General features: G+C 53.1%; 1 protein-coding gene across 1 annotated transcript in view; it reads left to right on the top strand.

The window, feature by feature from the left end:
* Window positions 1–26,929, top strand: part of NDRG1 (N-myc downstream regulated 1) — a 55,243-nt gene that overhangs the window by 3,603 nt on the left and 24,711 nt on the right. Inside the window, exons 2-4 of the mRNA XM_068525310.1 lie at window positions 8,680–8,760; window positions 12,096–12,131; window positions 25,831–25,936. Coding sequence (XP_068381411.1) covers window positions 8,698–8,760; window positions 12,096–12,131; window positions 25,831–25,936 — 205 coding nt within the window. The 5' untranslated portion in view covers window positions 8,680–8,697. The remainder of the gene's footprint in view (window positions 1–8,679; window positions 8,761–12,095; window positions 12,132–25,830; window positions 25,937–26,929) is intronic.

Below are 26,929 nucleotides of genomic sequence, written 5' to 3'. Positions count from 1 at the left end.
ACAATGAGAGGCCCGCGCACCGCAACAGAGTGGCCACTGCTCATTGCAGCTAGAGAAAGCCCGCGCACAGCAACGAAGACCCAACGCAGCCAAAAATAAATAAATAAAATAAATAAATTTATTTAAAAAAAAAAAAGCTAGGCTTATGCTGAACGCATAAAAATGTAATGGGAACCTTGTCTGAAATGCAGATTTCCAGGCCTAGTAGGTCTGGGATATGCCAGGAATCTGCATTGTTTCAAAGCTCCCTGGGCTGGGCTGGGGGTAGGGTGTACTGAAGGCAGCCAGAGTTGAGGATACCTGCTCCAGAATAATGAGTAGGGGGAGAGGAAAAGAAAGGGGTGGCCACATTTCTCATACTCCAGGGTCTGGGGACACAGTACTCAGTAAGTAGCTCCTATCTGGCTAACGTGACTTGTGATTTCAGGGCATCGCCTGGTTCAGTTGAGATAGGAGACATCCTTGCCATTTCTCAGGTCAGAAAACTGAGGCTTGCGCAGGTCACTTGCTTGTCCAGAATCAAGTGATGGGGTTCTGTTCCACGTGAGCCGCCCTGGACCTTTCCCTGCCCAGATCCTTCTGGACCTGTCTTTAGAACTTGAACTTTGTTTCTTGGATTCATTTCAGGCGGCCCTTCCTGCCTCCCTGATCTCAGTCTGGTTCCAGCCCTGCCCTTCTACTTGCTCTTTCTCTTTATGTTTGGAGACAGAGACAGGCGGGTTGGCCATTTCTGCTGCAGAGCCTGGGGAGGTTAAATTCCCTGGACACTCACTTGGCCCCCTGCTGCGCCAGCCCAGGCTTGTCGGAGGCGGGGTGGGCAGGAGGGGTGGGAGACTCTGATCAGGTGTGCATGGAGCCCAGCTCTCCAGGGTGGGCGCCTTGTGAGAAGAGACCTGGGTAACCCTGGGAATCTGACTTGGCACTGCAGAACAGACCAGATTACAGAATTCGGGTCCACACATAGGTCTCTCTTTGACCCAATCTTTGACTTCATCATTTACTGAAGACCTGCCAACCCCTGCTCACCCGGGCTCCATCTCCAGGCGTTTCCATTCCAGCAGGGCTCTTCCCCCAACAGGTGGTAGGAAATGGGGCTTGTTAGCAGTCTGGGGGCCTTATCTTTTATAGATTTTTTTTCCTCCTTAAACCTGTGGAAACCTCTGTACATATAAATTTTACGCCCATGTGCAGCTCTGCTTAAAGAGGTGGATGGGGACCGGGGTTCCATCCTGTTCCCCCATCTTGACCCCCGACTCCACCCTGTTGGCTTTGAGAAGGTTCTGGGCAGCCCTCTCTGAATGTGGGTGTGAAAGGCATTCTTAAGAGGCAGGTAATTCTGAGGACTCTCTTAGCTGGGAGCCCTCACCTCCTTTCCCCTCTCCTTATTAATCATTGAACTTGTCTCTTTTCTCCAGAAAGCCCTCCCTGGCCTTCCCCTCCAGGCAGGCAGGCTGGGTTAGGTACCCTTCTTGGATCATTCTGGGCTGTCTCCTTATTCACCCTTTTCCCCATAGACCTGAGAGCCTGGCATTTAGTAGGCACTCAATTAATGTTGGTCCAAAGGAAACCTCCACTTATTAAGGAAATAACTTGGGCCCTCTTGTGTAGGAAAGGTCGGAAGGCCATCCAGAGGGTAGAAGCAGCAAGACCAGTCGGGGAAGGATCCCGTCAGCGTGGCACTCATCCCATCTCGGGGACAAAGGGTTCTGTAGGAAGAAACTACATCCACATCCAATGCGAACACTGGCTCCGTCTGTGTGCTTTCCACAAATTATCTCACAGACCATCCAGTGCCGCCCATGCGTGTCCCGCAGATTCTCAGAAAAATCCTCTAACCCACCCAGCATCCTCCTTTGGACTTCCGTTATTCTGCTCATCCCTGCAGACAGTCCGATCTTCTCTCTGCCAAACACGTAGCTGGGCTGCCAAAACTCCGCTGAGAACCTACAGGAAGATCCTGGGTGGTGTTGCAGGGAAGGGGGTGGGCGAGGACCAAGTGCTGGCCCCTCCCTCTTCCTGCTATTGTGTCCCAGACACACTCCCTGACCTTCTTGCTAGTTCTGTGCTCTGGCCGAACACAGACATGTTCCATTTCAGCTCTAGACTGGTACCTGGGGAATGCATGCAGCTGGGGTGTGTCTTCTCTTTAGTGATTCCTTTTTTATTCTTTCAATATCAGACAGTTTGTTGAATGCTGCTGAGGTTCAACCCCCATGCAAAGCACCAGGGGCCTCGAGGAATTCTGATTGTCTGATCTTCTTTTCCGCAATTGTGTTGTCACTGTTTTATTGACTTCCGAAAGCCCTATTTTTGACTTCCCTTCCCCTCAACTGGGGAACTTTCTTGAAGGTCCAGTGAGTCCAGCCATATTTTTTACTAGGTTTATTACTTAAGAAAAACATTGAGAGTTAAGGCCACCAAGTTCCTCACCCTCCCCAGAGCCTTGGATTTCGAAAGGTCCAGAAAACATCAAGAGAACCCACGAACTGCCTGGTAGCTTGGCATCAAAATCTCTTTGGCAAAGAAAGGACCAAAGAACGCGTTCACAGTAAGGCAGAGAGAGGCAAGGCATACCCCAAGGCTACTTTTCTTGAGGTTAATGCAGACGGGGGACTGTTCTCTGGAAACTTCTGGGGATCCCTGTATTCGGGGAAGATGTTATGGCGACAGCAGCACCCATTGATCCCCCCGCCCCCCTTTTAAATTCTGTTCTATAAAGAGCCCAGTGTGCTGGAGAAAACACCGCTTTCATGTGGCTTGGAAACCAGGCGTGTTCTGGAGCAGACAAAATCTGGACCACTGGCTGACCATCACAATCGATGCAAACTTATCAACAATCGCTCCTGGGCCCTCTCTCTCTGCTTCACTGAAAGACTCCAGGAGGCTGTGGTCTGCCTGCCCCTGCCCTGCACACCTGCACCCACGTCGAAGGATGGAGTCTAGGCCTTAAGGGAGTCACATGGGCCTTGGCGTTTGAGCCTCAGGTGACCGATCTGTAAGCTGGGATGATCAGATCCACATTCTCCCAGGGACCTCCTTGAGGAACAGATAGAACAATGCAGTGAACCCTTTTTCAAAGTATTGGGTTTGCCATGTCAGGAAGGCACTCTGGGGAAAAGCTAAACACAGAAGCCCTTCTGGGTATTGTGAAGGGAGAATAGAAAAGTCTAAGACGTGGACTGGGCCTCTGGTGGTGGCTCAGGGGGGCTGAGAACCTACAGGAAGATCCCGGGTGGCATTGCAGGGAAGGGGGCCTCTCGTGGTGGCTCAGGGGGGCTGAGAACCTACAGGAAGATCCCGGGTGGCATTGCGGGGAAGGGGGCCTCTCGTGGTGGCTCTGGGGAGCTGCCCACGGTAGAGGGAGAAACACATGACTCCCCCAGCTGATCCACACAGGAGAAGCCCCCTGGGCACACATATAGCCCATCCTCAGCACATCCTTACCCCGGGGCTGGGTGCACGGTATGTATGTCTATTTAGAGCAATAGAGCATGTCTAATAGAGCATGTCTATTTTGTCATGGTCAACTGTCCCCTATAAGGTTGCTTTAAGCCGTGCCATCTTGATGCTTGGTGACTTGGGGTACATTTCATAATCGCTTTGTGCCTCCGTTTCCCTGTCAGATTGTTCACCATAAGGTCCACCTTCTAGGGTTGCTGGAAAGCTCAAAGGAGGGACAGAGTTTGGAGCCCAGGAGGTGCCATAGAATTTCTTGTTGCTGTGATCCTGCTGTGTTTGTGCAGGGTTTTGGCCACTCTTGCTGAGACGGGTGCATCTTGGGGCTCCCAGAGCACATCCTGGATGTTTGTCTGCTGGACACCCCCGCCCTGCCTCGGGAGAGTTCTAGGGGCCCCGCAGAACTTGCAGATAGGTCCCCCTGTGTGGCTTGCTAGAACAGTGCCAGAGCTGGAGGGAGACTCCAGTTTTACGGACAGGGAGGGGTCGAGGCCGGGAGGAGAGGTTCTTCCAGGTTCCCAGGGCAGATGGATCCAGGCAGAGCCAAGCTGCATGGGGCCCTGGTAGGACCCCAGGGTGCACGGCCCTTTTGTCTGCGTGCAGCACCCTCCGGCCTAGGCTCCCATCCATCCTGAGTTTCGGGGACCATGTGCTGTCCATAGAACACACGCCACATATTTTGTAGAAGGGAAGCCAAGGCCCAGGGAGGGGATGAATGACTTGGGGAAAGTCATGTGGCAGGGTTCCCATGCCCCGACTCCTAAGCAGTGTTCCTGCTGCACTACCAGGGTTTTTGAGAATCCCAGGCTCTGTGTCCCCTCGCTCTCCCGGTGTCTGGTTAACAGCTCTCACGTGACCTTATTGCCTGAGATGCCTCTGCCCACTGCCTTCCCAGTCCCCGAGGTCACCTACTTCCCTCCTCTGTACAGATCTCAGTCTTGGCTTCCCTGGAACCCATGAAGTCCAGCTAATTGCTGACTGACTCCTGGGTCTGTTGAACTGGAAAGGTATTTGCCCGCCCCCCTTGGGCCTTTGTTATTCATTGACCCGCGTGATGGTGCATTGGGTCTGATTGCTGGAAACCGATGTGGCACCTGCTGAAGCTCTTCTCTGTGTCCCCTGCTTGCTGGGCCACTCGGGGACTAAGAATGTAAAAAGACATAGACTATGTCCCCGCAGATGTCCGCGGCCTCTGAGGCAACCAGAAAAGTGCACTGATTAATTAAGCAGCTATTTGCCAGATTCTGTGTGCCATAGTTTCATTTAAGCCCCGCTGCGACTCGCTGGGAACAGGAGTTGTTATGCCCATTTCATGGATGAGCAGACTGAGGCTCAGAGGTTAGATCACAGAGCCAATCAATGGTGGTGCCCAGGTCTGACCCTCAAGTCTCCCCACCTAGCTCCTGGCTACCTTTCACTTCTGTGATGTTGGTTTTCTCAGAATTCCTTCTGGGCAAGTAGGTGGGAAAGGAAAATGTGGTATAAACCAGTCTGGCAGCTGGCGTTGTGACCTGGAGCCCTGTTTTGGGCACGGCGTGGGGTTTTAGCAGAAGGAGGCCTGTCCCAACCTCATTTCCTGTCTGGAGTGGCTTCCTTCTGTGCTGAGACACAGCTGGCAGGTTCGGCCCCATCCCCATGCTACAGGCTGGAGCAGAGGGCTGGGGGTCGGACTCCTGGGCTCCCACCCCTGTGCCCTGTGCGGCCTGGCCCTGTCACCCCCTGTCCATTGCATGATTGCCTCAGCCCTCTTCAGTCCGACACTCTGCCCTGGGACTTTTCAGGAGGCCGTGGAGAAGGGCAGGGACGGGCATCCAGCGCTCGGCCTCAAGTGCAGGGAGAGAGCTTGCTGAGCCAAGTGGGGCCTCAGGTCGGCTGCTCAGGGGAGTGACCCTGGTTGTGACCCTCCGAGTGGCACCTGGAGGGGGCGGGGGCACCAGCCAGAGCACCCAAATCAGGTCACCTCCCATCGGTCCCTGACTTGTCACATAGTAGAGTTGTCAACGGAGCTATCAGGGGTCCTCTTTGCTCAGTGCCTGTCGCATGAGAACCTACTGTACGGGAAAGCCACCTCCGAGTAAATCGCCGTACAGTCCACGCCTCTTGGAACTCAGATGGTCTTTGAGGGCTAGTCTTGCCAGGGGGGCGGTGGCAGATGATGGGAAGGGGGAGCACGAGGGGCTGCTGGGAGATATCCCTGGCTTCACCCAAAGCATGTCAGCTTTCTTCTTAAAAACAATCAATTTTTATGTACTGAACTTCCTTATAAGGTTTCCTTTAGGCGAACAGCTTCTGAACCAAAAGTTGGCGAAGTTTTTGGATTGAGGCAACAGAGACAGGGTAAGGGCTGGCCTCAAGTGGCCTAAGTCGGCAGAGCTGGGTGCCAAGCAGGCTGTCTTCTTGCTCCTCCAGTAGCTCAGGGAGGGCGGTGGGGTGCATGGGGAGGGGGAAGGTTCAAGGTGCACCTTGTGCAGCGCATTTGGGCAGCCTTGGTTATTGCGGGCAGTGACCTAGATGGAGGTCCTGGCTAGCTCTTCCTGTCGGCACAATTGCAGTTACGGTTATCAGCTACAGGCTGCCCCGGGCCTGCAGGCACCCCCCTGGCCCGGACAAGGAGAACTGGAGCGTCCCTCTGCTTTATCTGGTCTCCCTGCAGACTTCAGGGTCCTGGGGACCTCACTAGCTGCTTCTTGGTCTAGGCCAGGGTGTCTCAGCCTCTTCCCTACTGGGACCAGATAATTCTGCTGCGGGAGCGTCTTGTGCACTGCGGGATGATTAGCAGCTGCCCTGGCCTCCACCCACTAGATGCCAGTAGCGTCGGCCAGTCATGACGGTCAAGAATGTCTCCAGACAGCACCAAATGGGGGGGTGGGGGTGGGGGAAGAATCACCCTCATTTAGACAAACACCGGGATAGCTCTCTGTGGGCTCCGCCCTGAGCCCCCCCCCAAGGCCCTGAGCACATGGGGGGTGGGGCTCCGGGAGGCCCCCTCACCCAACCCTCCCAAAGCAGCGATTCTCAGATGCTGATGTTTAAGGGATTCGTGCCAGTTTTCAACCCACTGTCTCTTGGGGTCTGGGAAGCTGGGTTGTCGGAAGGAAAAGAAGGTGTGGAGTAAAGAGATTTCTCTGGGAGCATGTTTGGGAAGCCAGGAAGGCTGGACTTGAACTCTTTCTTGTTCTGAAAGAGGATGAGGGGGCAGTTGGAGGCCAACACTCTAGTGGAATCATGGCATCTGGCAGCCAAGGAGACCTGAGCACACCGGGCTGAACTGCAGCCTGGGATGAGCCCTTATAAATGTAGACCTGTTTTCAAAGTGGTTCACTCCTGTGGTCTAGTGATCACGTAAGAGTGGATTTACGTACAAACATTGCTCTGAAGCTGCACAAAAGCCGTTCATCTATCTATTCAACAAGCGAGTTGAGGCCCGACTTTGCACCTGGCCGTGATGCTAGGAGCTACAGGTAGGGAAGGGAATGGGCCGGGAAGGCTGCCTGTCCTAAGGAGCTCGCACATGGGGCTGAAGGAGGCCTGCCCGGGCCCGCCCAGGGGGTAGCGGGAGACCCCGACTTCATCCCTGGCTTCTGAAGGAGCCCCCGTGAAATGTAAAGTCCTTTCCCTCTGAGCACGAAGGGTGGCGTTGCCAGAGCCCCGGGCTTCTGGAAGTCTCCCTGGGCTGTGTAGGCGAGGTGTCCCACGGCCAGGGTCTCGGGACCACGAACACGCTGAGTTAGCAAGGCCGACAGACCTTGGCTTTTCATGCCTCCTGCTTCCAAGCTGGCAGCTGCCCAGCAATGTTCACAAATATAAAACCGACTTTGTTTTCAGAATGTTCTGGAGCCTGGACTCCAAAGGCTGCATAAAGGCATTCTTGTGGGGCTGGTTATCTACTGGGGAAAATCGTGCCGGGGCCCCAGACCCGAGCGTCCCAGGGGATCTGCCCACGGAATGCCATGTACCGGCGGCGCAGGGCTGGGTGCCGGGCGGCCCCGGCTCTGTCGCCCGCTGACCTCTGAGAGGTGTGTCACAAAGAGTGCTCTTCTGGGTTCGGGGAGCTGGATCTTCAGAGGAGCCCCGGGCTGGAAGTTCAGAGACTTGCATTCTCTCTCTGGCCGCTAGCATCTGTGGGGAGCTTGGGGCGAGGTCCCCATGCTGGAAAGGAGCAGCGTGAGGGCCGAGGTCAGGCGGCTTTTCACCAAGTACCCGATTCGGAAGGTCTGGGTCTGTGACCCGAGGGTCCCTGGCCTCCTCCTGTCACTTATTCTTCACTCCATCTCGTCGGCCTCTGCCTGCAGCACGGAACCCTCATTCTGGGCTCTTTGTGCCTCACCCCGGTACTGGTGGGCGCTTTGTTCTCCCAGTTTGACTATTCATCCGTAACAAGAAATGTTTATGCCACCAGGTCCTTGATTAGGCACCCAGATGTGTGCTCAGTAACTGTCACCACCCAAGCCTCGCTCCCCAGGGAGTCGATTATGGTGGCATTTCCACCGGCCGAACTCTGCTCAGCTTAGCTCTTTTGGTTCTTCTGCACTTGCCTGGGTGTCAGAGCCAAGGAGGACCTCTTCTGCCCCACCCCGATCTCTGCCCCCATCCCTGCCCTCCCCACCCCTGCTCTCCCACCTCCGCTCTGGCTCGTGAAGTGCTTTTTGCCTCGAAAGTCCTTTTTCTTTCAAAATCCTCCTGAGTGTTCAGTGTCAGACCCCTTGGCTTGAGGTGTTCCCTGCCCCCTGCCCCTCTTCCCCGCAGCAAGGAGCAGAGTGCCCTGCACAGGGGTGGACGCGGGGGCATCTGCGTGGCTGCCCCTCTGTTGGGGCCCCTCTAGTTTGAGGAGGAAGCTAGTGCCACGCCTGCCTGTGGCAGGCCTCCGCGACCTTCTGTCCCCTTTTGATCGTCAAGCTGGGGCTGCCTGACTTTGGGCTCGACCATGTGGGTCTCCTTCTAAAATGCAGGGAGAAACGTCCTCGGTGTGGTGGGTGGTCCTGGACTGGGTGTGAGGGCCTGGTTTTGAGTGTAGACGCGTCCGTAAGCCTCAGTTTCCCATCCTAGGAAATCTACTCCCCTGGGTCCCCAGGGGCGAGAGTGGGATGGGATGGGGCGGTGGGGAGGAGGTAGGAGCTGCTGGGCTGTGCAAGAGAAGGCTTGCTCCCTGGCCTCAGATTTGCTCTTTTCCGAAAACATCTGTCAGCAGGAAGCGCTAACCTCCTACTCTCTGTCCCTTTGTAGGCAGGTGACAGCAGGGTCATGTCTCGGGAGCTGCAGGACGTGGACCTCGCTGAGGTGAAGCCTTTGGTGGAGAAAGGGGAGGTGAGTGGAGATGCCCCTGCCTAACCCCATCCCGTGCCCACTCGTACACGGGCATACGTGTGTGCACGCTAGGAACACGCATGCATGTACACTGCCACGTGTGTATACATGCACACATGCGCACATGTCCACTGCTTCCTGGTTTCCACAGGTCACCTTGTCCCGGAATGCAAAGGGACAAGCAGTACCAGTTCAAGTCCCAGCTTGGCTCCTGAGTGCTAAGGCACTGTGGCCAGGCCTCTTGCACACTGCTGGCTTTTCTGCCCTCACCTCACTGATCTCATCTGTGAAGTAAGGACATCGAACCAGAGTTCCTCTAAGCACCTCCACCTCTGGCATCCTGTGATTCTAGAACCTGCAGCATGAAGCCCATTGTCCATCAACTCTGTCTGCCCCATAGTTTAGAGGTTAAGGCCACATACACTGGGACCAGACTATTTGGGTTCAGATCCTGCCTGGGACACCCTGCAGCTTTGTGACCACTGGCAAATCCTTCAACCTCTTTGTGCTCCAGGCCCCCAACTTTAAAAAACAGTGACACTAGGACTTATGTCATGGGGCCAGGGTGAGGATAGAGTGGGTTAATTCATGTGGAGCCGTTAGAAACCTGTCCGCCCTGAAGGGGACCTGCTTTGCTCATGAGCTCTTGCTGCTACAATTATTACCATCTGTTTGGCCAAACCTTTCAGGTCTACAAGCCCTCCCTGTTGGAAACAGAAGCCCCTGCCCTACAGCCCAGCCTGGCACGATCCATCCTGGACCGGCTGTGGATGGATGTGAAAGCCTTTTCGTTTACATAGTTGACACTGTATTTTTAAACTATGTTCATGTCCCAGTTCTCACGGAGCCTCATAACAGCCGGTGATGAGACACCTTTTTTAAAATGTAAAGCTCAGGTTCAAAAGTACAGTTACTCTAAGGTCAATTAAATGCTTTTGAAAGTAATAATTAGCCTGCATGAGCCACGTCCTGTGTGCCTGTCTCTGGGCCAGTCGTACTTCATGGGTTTTCTCCTGCTAAATGGAAGGATAAGGCTGTGGTTGATTAGAGACTAGGCTCATTGATTGTTCCCATTTTACAGAAGAGGAAGCTGAGTCTCCAGGAGGTTAATTTGTCCTCTTCGGTCGGTCACATGGTTACAAAATGTGGGGCATGGAGCCAAGCTCAGGCCAGCTGCCTCTGGAATGGGCTTATTTAATTCCTTTATGACTATGCTAGTGGCTGCTCTGTTTTAGGTCCATTATTTCATGGACTTTTCATTATGAAGGTGAGAGGAAACTTTCTATTTCCCATTATATAGATAAGGAAACTGGTCTTGTTGGGAAGGGAATTTCCCAAGTTCATTTGGATAGGTGACACAGCTAGTACTAGAAGCCAGGCCAGGCAAAGCTGCAGAATGCTTGAGATCATTCCCATGCTAGGGGTCTGCAAACATCTGCTATAAAGGTCCAGATGGTAATATCTTAGGCTTTCAGGACCACATGGTCTCTGTTGTAACTACTCAGTTTTACAGTTACGGCATGAAAGCAGCCCTAGACAATATGTAAGCAAATGGGCTTGCTGTGTTCCAATAAAACTTTATTTACAAAAAAAAAGGTGGAGGAATGGGGAGGGCCATAGTTTGCCAACTATAATACTATTCACTATTCATGCTCCAAATCCATTTCCTCTTCTGTCTGAATCTTTGACACAGTATTGAAAAGCAAACAAACACACACACAAAAAACCCCTAGGTGATACAAATACATATCAACATATTCTTATCCCTTTTGAAAAACCATATGAAATAGTATACCATGCTTTGCTTTATTTATTTAACCACCTATGTTGGAGACCTTTCCAACATCAGTCCATAGAGCACTTGCTTCTCTCTTTCCAGTGTCACAGTGTTCCACCACGTTTATTTGACCAGTGCCCTGTATGTGGACACTTCGGTCCACGTTACCATTACCAACAGGGCTGCAGGATGTTCATACACTCGTTGGATCTTACATGTACACCATTTCATACACATGCAGGTGCAGCTCTAAGGTAAACTCCCCAAGTGGCATCGCTGAGTGCAAGGGTAAATGCATTTTTAAACACAGCATTTATATATTTTAGGCAGCATAGTGCTACCCTTGGAAAATTTTACTTCTCAAACAAACATCTAAAAGATTATCAACTCCAGGTTACATGTCAGTCTGTCTCTTAGGTAGATATGGACCCTTTCTTTCAAGGTTTAGATCGAAGTAAACCTTCCAATTCCCTAGATTGACTCAGCAAAGCGTTTTTAATTAGGTTTGCTATTGGGAAGTTCTTCCTGATGTCTGTCCTCAATCTGGATGACCTCTGCACTCTTGTTAACATATTGAAGGTTAGTGTTGTTCAGAATAGCTTTTCTACTCCCTCCTAGCAACACACACACACACACACACACACACACAAAGTATTTTTGGCCACATTTGCTTCCACCTGAATTTATCAAACTCCCTAATGTTCTTAACCCCAGCCCCAGGGGGTGTGAAGCTATTTTAATCTCCCTCAGCAGGCGGCTGTTACAATCTTATCTTCCAACCCCTGGCTGTCCCAAGGGGTCCTCCTTCCCCTTCCGTCACCTCTTTTGCCTTTTGCTCTGCTGGGCTGTTTTCTTTCATGGTGGGTAGTGGTGGGTCTAGCTGGGCCTCCGCTTTCAGGGGGTGTTTGTTTGAACTCCATCTCTGAGCTGAGAGGAAAGCATGCCAGCAACATCTCTTGGAAACTTTGGCCCAGGGTGGCTCCAGCTCCAACTCTGAGCTGTACTTTCACTGCTACCCAGGCGACAAGGGCCCCTTTCCTGTCTTCCTGGGCTTGGCCTGCCAGTGTCAGCTCTGGTGAAAGATGGAATTTGGGCTGGACACTCAGAATTGTTGGATCGAGGGAAATGCTCTCTTCTCCTCTTCCACCTATGAGAGACTGGGTTTTAATCTAGATGATGGGCTGTCGTGGAAGAAATTTAAAGGCAGGAACATGGTCAGGTTTGAGCTTTAAAAGTGTAGCACATAGGTGGAGACAGAGAGATCAGTTAATAGGCAATTACAGTCCTGTATCTCTCAAGCTTGTGGTCAGCTTAGACCTTCAGATCTTTTTTCATTAAGGCTGTAGTCAAAAAGGAATCCATCTACTGTGTCTACTTTTCTGCTGGACTGCTATTCTTTGAGATGAAAAGTCTCTCTCTGTAAGGCATTAGAGAGGCCCCACAGAGGACATAGGGTAGACATAACAGACTCAGGGCATGGAGAGGTCTGTGTGTTCTGACATTATTTCTCTGCCCCGGGAAACTGATGAAACTGACCATCTCTCTTGTCTTTCCACAGACCATCACTGGCCTCCTGCAAGAGTTTGATGTTCAGGCAAGTAGAAGACGTGGCTTCCCTTCCCCCTCTCCTACTCTGTCTTCTCTTTTTTCCTCTTTCTCCCATTGGTTAGATCAGTGTTCAGATGTTAGGGGTAGGGGGAGAGAAGGAAGTGGCCTCAGCTGATTCCCCACTCTCAGTTTCTCTCCCCGGATAGAAGCGCGTTTGGGTTCTGGCCAAGGGAGTAGGAGCCAGTTACCCGCTGTGAAAGCAGGACAGATATCCAGCCCTGCAGAGCTGGGCAGAGCTGTGGGGCATGTGTGGAGGAAATGGCAAGACACTGAGTGGGCTTGGGACCCTGCGATGGGAGGGAATGGAGGAAGCAGAGGCTTGATGTTCTGGGCTCTGCCTGGGCAAGTGAAACCAGCCTCCTCTGTGGTTTTCTGGCGCCATCTCTGCTCCAGGTTGACATGAGAGCAAGGTGGGAGGTGCATCTGAAGGTTTGTCCAAGAACAAGTTTTGGGGAGAGTGGGTTGGCCTCTCATGGCCCAGGGGCGGGTCAGAATCTCAGGAACTGTAAATCCTGGACTCATTATCCCAAAGCTGCATGGGCCCCATTCTGTGCCGGGTCCTGGGGGTGGAGCCAGAAGCCTGAGCACATCCGGGTCTTGTGCGCTTCCCGGAGAAGACAGGACCAAAGACAGACCAGATGCAGGCCGTTGCGCTCACCTGGAACTCTGCCTGCACATCACACAGGTGCCCCGGCTTCCGGCCCATTCTGAGCCCTGCGTCTCCATCGTACCTTTCACCCCCTTCCTCCCCAAAAAGCTCACTCATCCTCCTGAACCTCGTGTTTCGACGATCGGCCCACCATCCGCCAGAGGCTGGGAATCTTGGCGTTGTCTTTGGAAGGAAGGGGAAAGAGGGAGAGGGGTTGGAAACGTTGGCTGGTGGGTGTGAAATCAGGGAGGTGAACGTGCGAAGAGCACACTCAAGGTGTGTGGGCCTTGGTGCACTTATGCGTCATCCTGGCTATACCTGGTGACCACCCTGACCCGCGCCCGTGGAACCCACGGGGTGTGTCCGAGGTGTTGGTTTCCGTCTGGCCGTTTGTTCTCTGAGGCCAACACGTCCTACTGTGTAACATTGACTTGTTCAGAGCACACTTATTACACCACCACTGTGCACCAGGCCCTGGACATCCAGACGTGTGGCACCTGAACTCTGCAGGGGACACCCCACTGAACCCCAGCAGCACTGTGCAGTCGGGATTGCTGTCTCCATTCTTAAAGCTGGGGAAACAGGCTCAGAGGTTAAGCGTGCCTGGCCCTCAGTTGCACGGCTCGCACAGTGCCCTGTGTGATTTGACCATGAAACCTGCTTTTACAGCCTCCTAGCAGCGTCTGTGTCAGGGCCAGGAGCAGGCAGCCTGAGCAAGGGTTAGCAGCCTTCACGTGCCATTTACTTAAGAGCGGTGCTGGCTTGGCTTGAAGGCGACTCCGTGAGCTGGCAGGGATGCCGCCCGCCCGAGGGGTCCTTCCAGCCTGGGGCCCTCTCGCCTCCCTCGCTGTCAGTGGGCGTCTGGGGCAGGCTGCAGGGACAGCTTGGGCTGGGACAGGTCATTTCCACCCCAGGGGTTTGTGATTAAAAGCAGCTGAGCCTGGAGATGCCCTCTCACCCCCCGGGAGCAGCTCTCTGACTCATCAGCCCTGGGTTTATAGCGTCACTGCTGTCCCAGCCTCTCGGTGCATCTGCAGTGGATGAACTCAGATCAGGGCTGCCATCTCCCCATTTTATGAATGAAGAAACTGAGCCACCCAGACGGTGAAACTTGCCACAGTCAGGCCACAGCTGAGATGTCATGGCATCTTGAACAAAAGCATCTTTTTTTCCCTCGTTTTTGAGTCAGGCCAACCGGATTTAATTCTAGCTGACCCTTTCACGGTGTGTGCCCTTGAACAAGTTACTCAACTCTTCTGAGCCTCCCTTACCCTCCATCTGTAAAGTTATTAAAACAGTAAGAATGACTGATTTTGAGCCCTTACCATGTGCCAGGCACTGTTCTAAGCATGCTGCCTTTAATTTAATTAAGTGTGCTCATTTACTCTTTGCAAGAGCCCTGGGTGTGGGTTCTGGTATCATCTTATTACAGATGAGTGGTGCCTCCAGGTCATGCAGCCAGGGAGGTCCCCCCAGACTTCAGGGCGCCCTCCCTGTCTCTCCCGGCCGTAACTCAGACACCAGTGCTGTTCACAGCGGCACTTACTGCTCAGAAAGCAGAGGCCACACTCTCTGCAAGAATGCAGGTTATAGGCATGGATGGACATGTGGAAGTGACCCTTAGACTCTGGGGTCTGGGAACCCCCTGAGCCACCAGCTACCCCCTGCACATGTCCCCGGGGGTGGGAAGAAACGTGGTCAGACCTCCAGGCACACTTTCTCCTCTGGGGTCACTGCTGGTGGGCGGTCAGCGGGGTGATCTTGACTGAGTCTGCAGAGCTGGAAGCCAGGCCACCCGGTGGGCTCAGCCCACCTTTGTGCAGAGGAACAGAGAGGGACCTGGGATGGGTAGGACGGCTCCCTGGGTCTAAGACTGAGCCAGGAGGAGGGGTTATGAGTAGCTCAGGCCCCAGGACAATGGCTAGTCACTCAGCCCCACCCATCAACGGACCGTGTCCGGTTCGTTTGTCCAACTGTGACTCAGACTGTCAGCTCCCTGCACCTTCTAGGCCATCAAAGAATGGGGGGACCCGAACCCATCACTTCACTGGCTGCATCGGCACCCAGAACACAGACCTTGGTCTTCAAGGAGCACTTGGTCTCATGGGACATGGCCTCTGGTTCTACTCTTTGTTATACTTGTTTAAGAAGAAGAGAGTCAGGGTTCGGAAGTCGCTTGCCTGCGGTCCCCTGCAGTGACAGGAAGGTGGCACCAGACCCCGGGCCTTCCCTCTTCCAGCCCTGAGACCTTCCCGTTCTGCCCGCGCCTGATGAGGCTGGTTTAACGGTGCTTCCTGCGAGCCAGGCCCTGTGCTAAGGGCTTCCCAGCCAATATCTCATTTAACTCCTCAACGACAGCATAAGCAGAGGTACCGTTATCTTCATCGTTCAGATGGGGAAACTGAGGCCGGAGGCTGGGACTGGACATCCCACCCAGGTCTGTCTGAGCGGGAAGGAAGCCCGTGCTCTTGCTGTGCCGTTCACGGGCCGAGGTCTCTGCCTCTCCTGTCCCCGGGCCAGAGCTCCGCCCGCTGGTCTCTTGTCTCACAGGACACTGGGCACATGGGGGTGCTCCGGGAAAGTGGGAGGTGAATAGGTTGTCTCCAGGGGTCCCAGGTTTGGCTCACCCAGCCCCTCAGTTTACAGCTGGGGAAACTGAAGGGCAGAGAAAGAGGGGAATCGTTTGTCCAGGGTTGTGAGGTGTGGGGAGCTGAGGGTGATGGCATCTGATCCTCTGTCTGACCGTTTCCCACCCTCGTGAGAACAGGGAGAGATGAGCGACAGGGCAGTAGAGCTGCAAAGATGCAGCAGCTGTGGCAGCCGCGGCCCTGGCTGTTTGATGGGCTCTGGGGGCTGTGAAGCTTGAGTGGCAGCCCCAGGGGCTGGCTGATCATTCGGGGCTGGGCTGGGCAGGGCTCCGGGCAGGGAGACTAACGTACTTTCTCTGTCACTGAAATGTCAGCTCTTGGTCCTCCCGCCACCGAAGCAGCTATCCGCTCTGTGGTTTTGTCTTCCCACAGCAGCCTCGTGATGTCCCTCCTCCCCAAGGTCAAGGCCACAGATTCACCCAGACTCGAGAGCCGGCTTTGCCCTTTCTTGGCTATTTGACCCAGAGCAAGATGCTTCACCTCCCTTCAGCCTCAGTTTCCTCATCTGTGAAATGGGGAAAGTCGCTCCAGCCTTGTGTAGAGAGGACAGTGACGGAGGGGAACCCTGATGTGATGTTTCCCAATCAGTATTGGTCCAATAACACACCCAGTCTACCAACTGTGTCATGAAGTTTTTCCAATTTTTTTTTTGCGTGTGTGGTGAAACACATACAACATAAAATTTACCATCCTAACCATTTTTAAGTGTCCACACTTCAGTGGCATGAAGTACATTCATAATATAGTGCAACCATTACTTCCATCCATCTCAGAACTCTTTCTTTTTTAAAAAAATTTTTAAAATTAATTTTGTTATTGAAGTATAGTTGATTTACAAAATTGCATTAATTTCTGCTGCACAGCAAAGAGACTCAGTTATACAAGTTTATACACTCCTTTATTATATTCTTCTCCATTATGGTTTATCCCGGGATATTGAATAGAGTTCCCTGTGCTGTACAGTAGGACCTTGTTGTTTATCCATTCTACATGTAATAGTTTGCATCTACTAACCCCAAACTCCCAGTCCCTCCCTCCCCCACCCCCTTCCCCTTGGCAACCTCCAGAACTCTTTCCATCTTGCAAAACTGTAACTCTGTCCCCATGAAACACTAATTCCCCATTCCCCTCCCCCCAGCCTCTGGCAACCACCATTCTACTTTCCGTTTCTAAGAATTTAATGACTCTAAGTAGCTCATGTAAGTGGCATCACACAGTGTTTGTCCTTTTGTGATTGGCTTATTTCACCTAATGTCATGTGAGATAAGTTTCATCCACACTGTAGCCTGTGTCAGAATGTCTTTCCTTTTTAAGGCTGAATAGTACTCCTCTACATGTCTAGACCGAGTTTTAATTATCCTTTCGTCCACCAGTGGACACTTGGGTTGCTTCCGCCCTTCTGCTGCTGTGACTAGTGCTGCTGTGATCATGGGTGTGCAACATCTGTCCAAGACCCTGCTTTCAGTCCTTTTGGGTACGTACCCAGAAGTGGAATTGTTGGGTCCTATGGTTATTGTAGATTTCTAAAATTTTGGTCATTCAAGAAACCTGGAAAACGTAGTTTATCTCTTCTCTGTGAAGGTAATTCCTCGCTTTTGTGTCACTCTTGACAGTTTGCCAAGCACTGTTATGGGCTCCCTTCTCCGGGCACGGGTAGTAGGAAGAGCAGGGAACAGAGGTTTGGGCCCTGCGCAGGCGAACTTGAAGGTGGCCAAGGCTGGGGTGGGCGGGCTGCCACATCCTCTCAACATCAGCAGAGCGGCAACCTGAAGACCACAGAGGTTAGCCTCGGCGAGGGGCTGGGGAGGCAGGATACGACTCATCAACATCATGCCCCAGCCTGGGCTGAGCCCTCCCAGTGAATCCCAGAGCTGTCCTGGGAGGTGGATGCATTTTCCCAATTGTGCATTCCTTTGTTCCTTGAACCAATGCCTGCTCTGTGCCTGGCATTGTCTTAGGTGCTGGGGATACTGGAGTGAGCCTGACGGTCAGTGAGCCCTCTTTCCAGGGGCTGCAGTTCTAAACGAATAGCTCAGCACCATTCCCAGTGTGTTGCCCGGTTTTGCTTTCCTACTGCTCACAACGAACTCTGTCTTCAGCTGACAGATGGAGAGCCTGAGCGCAGAGAGCTTCAGTCGCTTGCCTGAGGTCACGGGGTGGGAGGGGGGTAGGACTGGGATTGCACCCAGCCTCCTGGCTCCCTAGAAGGGGGAGGCAACACACATGAAGCATTCAGCAAAATGGCAACCCCAGCCACTGTCGGGGCTTGGAAGACGATGGTGCAGGTTGATGAGATGGGGCAGGTCTTCGGTTAAGGGGTCGGGAAAGGCTTTTGGAGGAGGTGACACTGGACTGAGACCTGAGTGATTTGTGAAGTCATATGACAGGAGAAGATTAGGGACCGATCACCCATGCAGAGGCATTGGCATATGCAGAGGTCCCTCTGGCTTGGATTCTGAGTCCTCCAAGGGCGAAATGAATTCTTCCTGTAAGCTGTTAATAGGATCCATCTTACAATTGAATCACAATATTTGGGCTGCATCCGAGTGCTGAGTGACACTTTGTCAAGGTTGTTTCCAAAAAGATCTTTGGATAAAACTATATTCATTTGGATTTGGCTATTAGATCTGGTTGACTCATGATATCTATGAAGGTTTCCTCCAGATTTCCAGCAGTCTCTAAAATCGTGGGCGTGGGTCGCTGAAGTATGTCCTTCAGAAGAGGCAGTGCGCCGTGATGGCTGATGTTCTCTGCGTCACAGGGCCGGGAGCAGAGACTGACAGCACCTTGGTCAAGGGTGGCTGCAGAGCGTACCAGCCCAGGGACTCGCCCACACACCCTGACCTTGGATTCACGTGGGAGCTCCTGCAAAATGACGGTCTCCTGCCTGCTGTGGGCTTCAGCTTCTCTGATCAGCCAGGCGAGGGCCCAGGCCTTCCCAGGGGCTTTTGTTGAATCTTTTGGGACTTTGTACCCTCATGCCTGCTTGACAGATGAGGAAACTGAGGCTTTCCCATGGCCAGCGACTGTGCAGGGGCCCCATCGAACCCAACTCTGCCCCAGATCAGCTCTCTCAACCACGACATGTACTGCAGTGCTAGATTCTAGGTCACCTTTGCAATTTCTATCAGAAAAGATCTGGCCAGGTAGATAATCTGAACAGTGCTATGGTGGGTTTATATTCAAGCCCTTGGCGGGGAGCTGCTGTAAGGACCCGAGAACTGACATGCCTCAACGGCAGCCCACTTTCATCTGTTCATTTAGTTGGTCCTTACGGCTCATGGAATCAGGGTCCTGTCTGGGCAGCGCTTTGGGAGTTGAGTTTAAGGAGGCTGAGCTGCCTCACTGTGCGTGTCCAAAAGCAGCCAATGTTATTTTTCAAGGAGTATTTGGTGCTTCAGCATTTTGACTAAATCGGGCAGACTCGTTTCCTTTCCCAAAGTGGTCAAGAATTTTTTTTTTTTTTTTTTTTGCATGAATCAAAATACACACTGTTAGCCCAGAGCTCCTCGGTGAGAAGCAGCTCCAGAGCTGCTGTCTTAGGAGACAGCTTAGCTGCCAGAGCAGATGGCATCTCGGCCTTATCTCTTCCGGCCTGACGTCACCTTAGGACGGGCAGCTCTCGAGACCCTACTTTGTCCCCTCTTGGAGAGGCTCTGGGGCCCTCAGAGCACGGAGCTGGGTGGGCGGCTGGCCTGAGGTGCTGGGGTTGCAGGAAGGAAGTGGTTTGATCTGACTCTGCAGAGAAGGTTCTGGCATCAGACTAGGCAGTTGTGTTTGCAAATCTTATGAGTGGGGAAAGTGGGAGTATTTTGGGTTCTGGTTTATTTTCTTTGGCTAGAATTCTAGAATCCAAGAATATCAGAGCTGGCAGATGCTTTATTATCCAGCCCTACCCCTTCTGCTCCAGGTGGGGAGGCTTTGTGGAAGGCCACTGAGGGGAGGGAAGAGGTGGGAAGGGAGCAAATGGGTATTTGCTTGCCCACCCATTGTCTCAGGGCTTCCCTGCCATGGTGGGAAATGATACTCTCCTTAGCAGATGAGAGACCAGTTTGGGGATGTTAAGAAACTCGTCAAAGGGTACTATTGAGATAGTCCTAAATTTGGTCCATCTGACCGTTAGATACATACTAACCGTGGGAGTCGTAAGAGCTGATGTATCTTGAGCGTTAGCTGTGTGTCAGAAACTGTGCTGCCCTCTCTTCCTGCATCATCTCACTTAATCCTCAAAACAACCCTTTAAAAGAGGTTTTGTTGCCAACCGTGGTGAAGAGACGAGGGTTTAAGGGACTTGCCCATTGTCACATGATGATGAGATAGATGGCAACACTTGACTCAGTGTGGAGCCAAAGGCCATATAACTGGGGGGGTGGGGGTGGGTAGGGCAGCGTGGGGACAGCAGAGTTGAGTCCACTGCTTGTCACTCCCCGCTCAGGGGCTGGGTAACTTCCTTTGGCCCCAGATCTCCTCTCCTGGTGGATTTGCTATTTCTAATTCCTTCCACCTGGATCTTTAGTTATTTGGATGGTTTGATTTGATTCGGTTTCCATGGGAATCTGTGTTTGTGTGCTCACCAGGGATCTCCGGGCAATGAGCTGATGTTACCCACAGGGCCTCCGGGTGGAGGGGATAGAGGGGGCCAGGGCAGGAGAGGCAGTGGGCTGGAGGGTCTCCTGGGGTCTGGCTTCTGCTCTGGAGCTCCCAGTCTGGTGGAACTGGGCCAGAGGGGGACGTCTGATCCCCATTGTGTGGGTGCTGATTTTTTTTTCCCATCTCTTGGAAGCAGATCAGCTCACAGGGAAAATGGAAATGGTGACCTTTTATGAATTTCTTTCTTTGCACACGATTGCTTCTTGTTTTCCTGTCCCCTGACTGAAGGTGGGCAGACTTTGGGGGCTTGGAAATCCTCAACCCACCATTTCCCATCCCCGCCTGCCCCCAGCCTCACTTCTGAGAAAGCCGTGGGGACTTAGAGCAAACTCCGAGTGACAGATGGCAGTGGCACGCATCTGGGTCAGTGCCAAGGGAGGCTTTGCCTCTTCTGCCCTCCTCTGTGGGCTTCCTGGGAATGCCCTCCTGGTGGAGGGGACGGAGCACCTCGCCCGACAGCATCCCCGTGATGGGGCTCCGATGGGCTTCCCAGGTCGGTCCAGCCCAGGCCATCAGGCTGACCTAGTGTAGACGCCCATCTCCTGGTGTTGCAAAATAGATACAGTGGACAGAAGCGGGTTCAGATCAGCTTTCCCTCTGCTAGCCCTGCGGTCTTGGCTAGTCACCTGACTTCCTAGGGGCTTAGTCTTCTACTCTGTAAAAATGGCGGTAGTAGCACTGTCCCCAGGGTGTCACGATTGTGCCATAAACACAGCATCAGACTCAGCAGACAGGCCTCCTTTGCCTCCCTCTGCTCCGTGGATGGCCCTGCTTCCACTCTTCCTCTTTTCCCTAATCCAAGAGAGACTTTCCTCCTGATTCTTTCTTGCTTGGAGAATCGCCGTCCTCACGTGGGTTCCAGCTTCCCGCTGTATTCCCAGGCTGGCACCCTTTCCCCCGCTACAGATCATTTCCTGACTATAACTTTTCTGTTTCTCGATGTGATGACAACATTAAAGAAAGCTGAGAAACGGAGGGCGCTTGACCTCTTTGAGATCTTCTTCTCTTCTAGGTGTCCCAGTGGGCCAGGTATCAGGACTCAGAGGCCCAAGGGCCTGTCCGGAATCTTAACTCTGTTACCTGCAGCTGTGTACCTTTGGGTGCTAGGCTTCAGCCCTGGAGGCTGGCTTTTGCCATCTGTGAAATGGCTGTCCTGAGAGCACCGGGGCCAGACCTGGCTTTATGGTGTTTGTCCGGTAAGGGGATGGCTGCCCTTCTATGCAAATACGATTGTGCTCCTTCCACACATGTACCCTCCCCTGTCAGTCTTCATAATCCATGTGTTCCTTACTGAATGGTCAGGACAAGATCAGTGGCTCAGCCAGGCCTCCCCTCCCCCACTGCGGGCACAGGCGATGGACCAGGAAGATACGGGGAGGGGTTATTTCACATAAAGCTGGTGGTGGGGCAAGCCCCTGGCATTTTCTCTGGAGCCTGTGTTCTCATGATTTGCCTTGCTTGCCTCAGCAAGCCTTGACTTAATGCTACCTGTGATGAGCCTAAATCAGCTTTCTTTGCCTGCTGTTCCAAAGGGTGCCCTCCGCCCTCAGGCTGTGCCTTGACCAAGGCTTGCTAGACTGAAGGGAGGGGCGGCCCAGCGCGCCAGCTGACTTAGAGCCCGGGTAAGTGTGTCATCCTCTTAGAGTCCAAAGCGTTCAGCATCTCCCTAGGGCCTGCTGGGCAGGCGGATTATGGAGGGAGGTGCAGCAGCTGGTCTCAGAGCTCTCCTAGATCATCCAACCAGTGGACTTAAACCCTGGGGACTGGTCCCTGTGGCTTCACAGTAATCGTCTCTGGGGTGGGCATCTGGAACAGCCAGCATGGAGGGAAACGCTGCAATTTCCAAAACACTTTCCGGTCCCTTCTAAAAGTCTTGGGAGCACCTCCACAAGCAGAAGGGTTTGTTACTGACCTCAGTTTACAGCTGAGGGAAGGAATTCTCAGAGAAGTCTGGTAACTTGGCCAAGGTCCCATGGTGGGTGTATCCTTAGAATTAATATCACCCAACAAACAGTGCCCTAAACAAGGAAATGGTTGACATTTTCGCTGACCCAGAAGGCCTAGTACAGCAGGCTGTGAATGTCACCCAGTCTCAGACTCCTTTCAGCTTGCTGCTTTGCCACCTTGAGCATGTAGCTTTTGTCCTCGTGCTTGTAAGATGGCTGCTGAATCCCTGGGCATCTCACCCATGTTCCAGGTAGTAAGCAGGTGGAAGGGTGAAAAAGAAAAATTAAAAGGCCAACTTTGAGTCTTTAAAAGAATTCTCCTCAAAGCTGCAGCAAATTCTGCTGACATCTCATTGGCCCGAACTGAATCTTCTGACCATCCTTGGCTACAAGGGAGACGGGGAAGGAGAGAATTTCATCAGGCACATTGCTGGGAATTTTGTCATAAAGAAGAGGACAACGAATGTCTGGGAGGCCCACCGACATAGTCTGCCGTAGCTCACAAAGCTCCCAAGCCAGAATTGGCAGCCGAAGAGCTGAAATCTTTGAGGACTACTTAGTGGTAGGTTCTGTTTTCACCACCTGCCAGCTTACAGGCAGTGCAGACAGTAGGCGATATCGGTGCCGTTTCACAACTTACCAGCTTACAGGTGGTGTAGACTGCGTAAATCTCTACGCACCTTCTCCAGGGCAGAGCAAGCCTTTCTCCCTGGGAATCTGCAGTCAGGTTGGGGAGATGGATAAGAAACAGATATGTGCCATTGTGGTAGATGCTACAAGGAAGAGGACAGGAGCCATGTGTCCTGTGTACAGTGGGTGGCAGGAAGGGCCACCCCGAGGAAGTGACGTTTGTGCCGAGGCTGTTCCAAGTCAGACACACCTGCTGTACATTCCTGCAGTTTGGGGGCAGATGTGCATTTGGGGAGGGTGGGAGGAGCAGATGTTATTTCTCTGTTCTGTGTACCAGTGTATCCCAGCACCTGCCCCGTGGATTACTGGGTTTTGGAGACGCTGGGGAGATAAAAAGCAATCTACAGTCACATCCATGGGGACCTGACTTCCTGCGTCCCTCTTTAGGGAGTCACCGTGCACGTTGCCTATTAAAGGTTTTCTTTCTTCACGGGGCACCTGGCACAGAGTGTTAAAACGGAGACAGCAAAGAGCACAGGCTTTGGACTTGGACGGTCTCGGGTTCAGATCCTGCTGCACTGTTCCAGCTGTGTGACCTCGAGCTAATTCCCCTCAGTCTCCTCATTTGTGAAATGTGGGCAGTTGTTACCCAGTGGAGCTGTTGTGTGGATTCAATGGGAGAGCGGATGTAAAATCCTCAGAGCAGGGCCAGATGCAATGATTATTGCCGTCATACTGCCCTCCCCTTTGCACCCTGAGAGAGTGGCTTTCTAGACTCTTCCAGAGGAGGTGAGAGGAAAATCCAGGCAGCCTGGCCTTCTCTTTCTTGCATGCCCCTGGCTGGATCAGACCCCTGTGAGCCCAGACTTTTGAGATCTGGCTCTGAACTTGGAAGAGCCCAGGATGGCGGTCTGGATGGTGGAGGGGTTCTGTGGGTGTTTCCAGCCACTGTTCTAGCCAGACGGGGGACCCCTGAGGAGCCCTGAGACAGAGCTTTCCCCTCTCAGGACAGGGAGTGGACCATGCAGTTCTGGGTCCCTCGGTGCCCTCTCTTTGGGAGAACGTGGGGGACACGGGTGGGTTCCTCCCTCCAGGACACTGGGTGATTCATCCCCACGGAGACAGAAGGGCAGAATGTTCCTTTGGGACTGCAGAGGACAAAGGGACGTGTCTGTGAGAGTTTTAATTCCTCCATGCAATCTCAGACCCAGCCTTCTTGGTTTGGGCCAGCGGAGAGAGAGCCCCAGGGTCGGCTGAGAACCTTGTGCGTGTGCGCGGGTGACTTAAGGAGTGGGTCTCAGGCACGGGGAAGGTCACTCTTGCCTTCCCTCCTCCTCCCCGTGTGGGCAGGTGGACACAGAACTCAGGAGGGCTGATGGGGGCCAACACCTGCATGAGGGCCCAGCAGACGTGGGTTGTAATCCTGGTTCACGCTACAAGCTGTGTGCTCTTGGGGGTGGTCACCTCGATTTCTTCATCTGGAAAATGGGTTCGCTCAGCTCACCTGGCTCTTGGTGGGCACTTAGCGAATGTTATCCCTGCCTCTCGGCGACCTTGCCACACCTGTACACCTACACCAGGCCACTTCCAGCTTCTGAGGCTGGGTTCTTTATCCTTCCAAATAAGGATAACCACAGCTGATGGCTCTTCTGCAGCACAGGCTGAAGTCTGCAGTGGTGTGAGGCCGCGGGCCACGGTCACAGCACTTCCGTGGTGCCTCGTGGGGGTGAAGCGTTAGTGCTCCGTGGGGCTCGTGCCAGTCCTGGGAGACTTCACACCCGTCCTGGGAATTCTGTGGGGAGAGCTTGCCGAAAGGGGCAGAGTGGAGCCTGAACCCAAAATAGGTCAATGGACTCCCTAGAGAAGCTATGTTCACCATGATCATGCGAGTGTCAGGTCTTTATCCAGCAGATCCTGAGCTGTGCCAGGGCCTGAGGATGTCACAGTAAACAGGACAGAGGCAGTCTCTTCCTTCTTGGACAAATTTAGCTCTGGTCCCACGGCTTTATAATTTTAAGGCCTTCAAAGAGATCGATCAGCATCTGTTACCCATTCACACCCCTGGGGGCTGCTAGACACATCCTGGGTGCCAGCCAGGGCTGGACGTCCCACACCTTGCCACCAAGGTGGTGCTCAGGCACCTCATTAACCCCTCTGCCCCCGCGTCCCGAGCAGCCCCATCTCGCCGGGGACTGTATTCCTCACCAGGCTTATCTCCTCTGCTGAGGAACCCGGGGTGGTCAGCTCCCTCCCGTCTTACGGATGGGGCTCTGGGGGCTCAGAGGGCTTGGGGAAGGCAGAGCTTGGATTTGAACCCTGATGCCCCAGGCCGGTGGGGACATTGCCCAGCCTGGCCTATTTTTAGAGGGCGCCTTGTGGGTCAGCTGAGGAGACAATGGAGAATGCGGTCCCCACAATGTACCATTGTTCCCACGGTGGCTTCAGGGCCAGGGCTCAGCCCAGCAGATGATCTGTGGTCCCCCCTGGGGGCTGGACCATTGCCCCACCGTCTGCGGATTTTTCCAGCGTTTGTATAGGCAGGAGTGAACAGGCACTCAGAGGAAGAGAGAGAGGGCTGGGGAGATGGGAGCTCTGTGTTCAGGGCACTCATTTTGTTGGGGGGTATAAGGCAGGTGGCCCAGGGGGACCCCTGTACTGGGGATGGGCCTGGGCACTAAGCACTCACCCTTCCCCCTGAGGTTCCATTATTCTTCCCATGTCACAGAAGCACAACGGCCGCCTGGGAGATGCTTCAGGGGTCTTCAAAGCGGATGCCTGGAAGCCCCAGCATCTCTCAGCCTGGGATGGAGAAGGGAGAGGGTTTTTGTTCAAAGCGCAGATACTGAGTTTTCCCGCTCTCAAGGTGGAACCTGAAAATTGGGGTGTATTTATTTTTGAGCCAATTTCTTCAGATTGGCAACCATTGACCTCAACGGATGGCGGGGTGCTTCCTTGGTCCCCCTTCCCCTTTCGTCTCTGCTTCTCGGAGCGGCTTCTCTGGCCAGAGAGAGCTGCCCCCCGAAGCCCAGTGCTCCCACGACCAAATTAGGAGCTTTCCTCCAACTGCAGTGAGACGCGCGCTGGGTGTCTGCAGGCTGTAATTCCAGCCACACCGTGACTGCGGGTCCCACATGACAGGCCCGTCTGTCTGTCTCTCCCCAGGAGCAGGACATCGAGACTTTGCATGGCTCCATTCACGTCACACTGTGTGGGACCCCCAAGGGGAACCGACCCGTCATCCTCACCTACCACGACATTGGCATGAACCGTAAGTTCCGAGGAGCCGCGTGTCCTGGGCGAGCCGGTTCCTGCCGGGGTTGGAGGAGAGGAGAGCTAGGAAGGGCGGGTGGCTGGGAGTCCGCCTCATCCTCTTTTGCCGGGACTTCCTGGAGCTGTTCTGGGGAGAACTCTTGCCACAGACTGGACGAGCCCGGAATGCACTGCCTGGGGGCTGGGAAATGCTGGGGACTCAGGAGTCCTCCACCATCAGGCTGTGTGACAGTGACTGCCTTTAATGAAGGCCTACAGTGGTTTTTAGTGTTTTCACAGGATTGTGCAACCTTCAGCACAATCCATTTTAGAACATTTTTATTATTCTGAAAAGAAGTTCTGTCCTCTTATCTATCGCCCCCCAATCTCCCATACCCCCCAGCCCCGGGCCACCACTAGTCTACTTTCTGTCTCTAAGATCTGCCCATTCTGGACATTTTTTATCAATGGAATCACACAATGTGTGGTCTTTCGTGACTGGCTTCTTTCGTAATGTTTTCAAGGTACGTCCGCATTGTGCCATATATCAGTACTTTATTCTCTTTTGCTGAATGATATTCCATTGTACGGATGCATCGCATTTTATTTGTCTATCCTCGTTTAATGGGCATTTGGATTTCCCACCTCTCGACCATTCTGAATACTGCTGCTATGGATGTTTAGATTGCGAATTCTTAAGATTACCAGGAAGTGTTCCCAAATGTGGGTTTTTCACAGATGGGACTGGAATAAGATCTACTTAGTATTACAATTACACAGAACAGAAATGCTTCTGTGATGATTCAGAAGGCGCTTATGGCCCTTCCTGGTCCAGTGCGTATTGCAAGCTGGATGCTTGCTTGATTTTTGATTAACAGATGGACTGAATGACATTGTTTTTCCAACAGCTTATTAATACCTCGAGGCCGCGAATGATGTCAGTCACTGAAAACCATTTTTCTCCTTCACTCTCACTTCTCTTTTATCTCTCTTTTCCCCCCATATGCCCCCT

Source organism: Eschrichtius robustus, chromosome 17 (genome assembly GCF_028021215.1).
Source record: "Eschrichtius robustus isolate mEscRob2 chromosome 17, mEscRob2.pri, whole genome shotgun sequence".
Classification (NCBI taxonomy): Eukaryota; Metazoa; Chordata; class Mammalia; order Artiodactyla; family Eschrichtiidae; genus Eschrichtius; species Eschrichtius robustus.
Note: the sequence above shows the minus strand (reverse complement) of the source record. Positions and strands in the feature narration are given on the sequence as shown.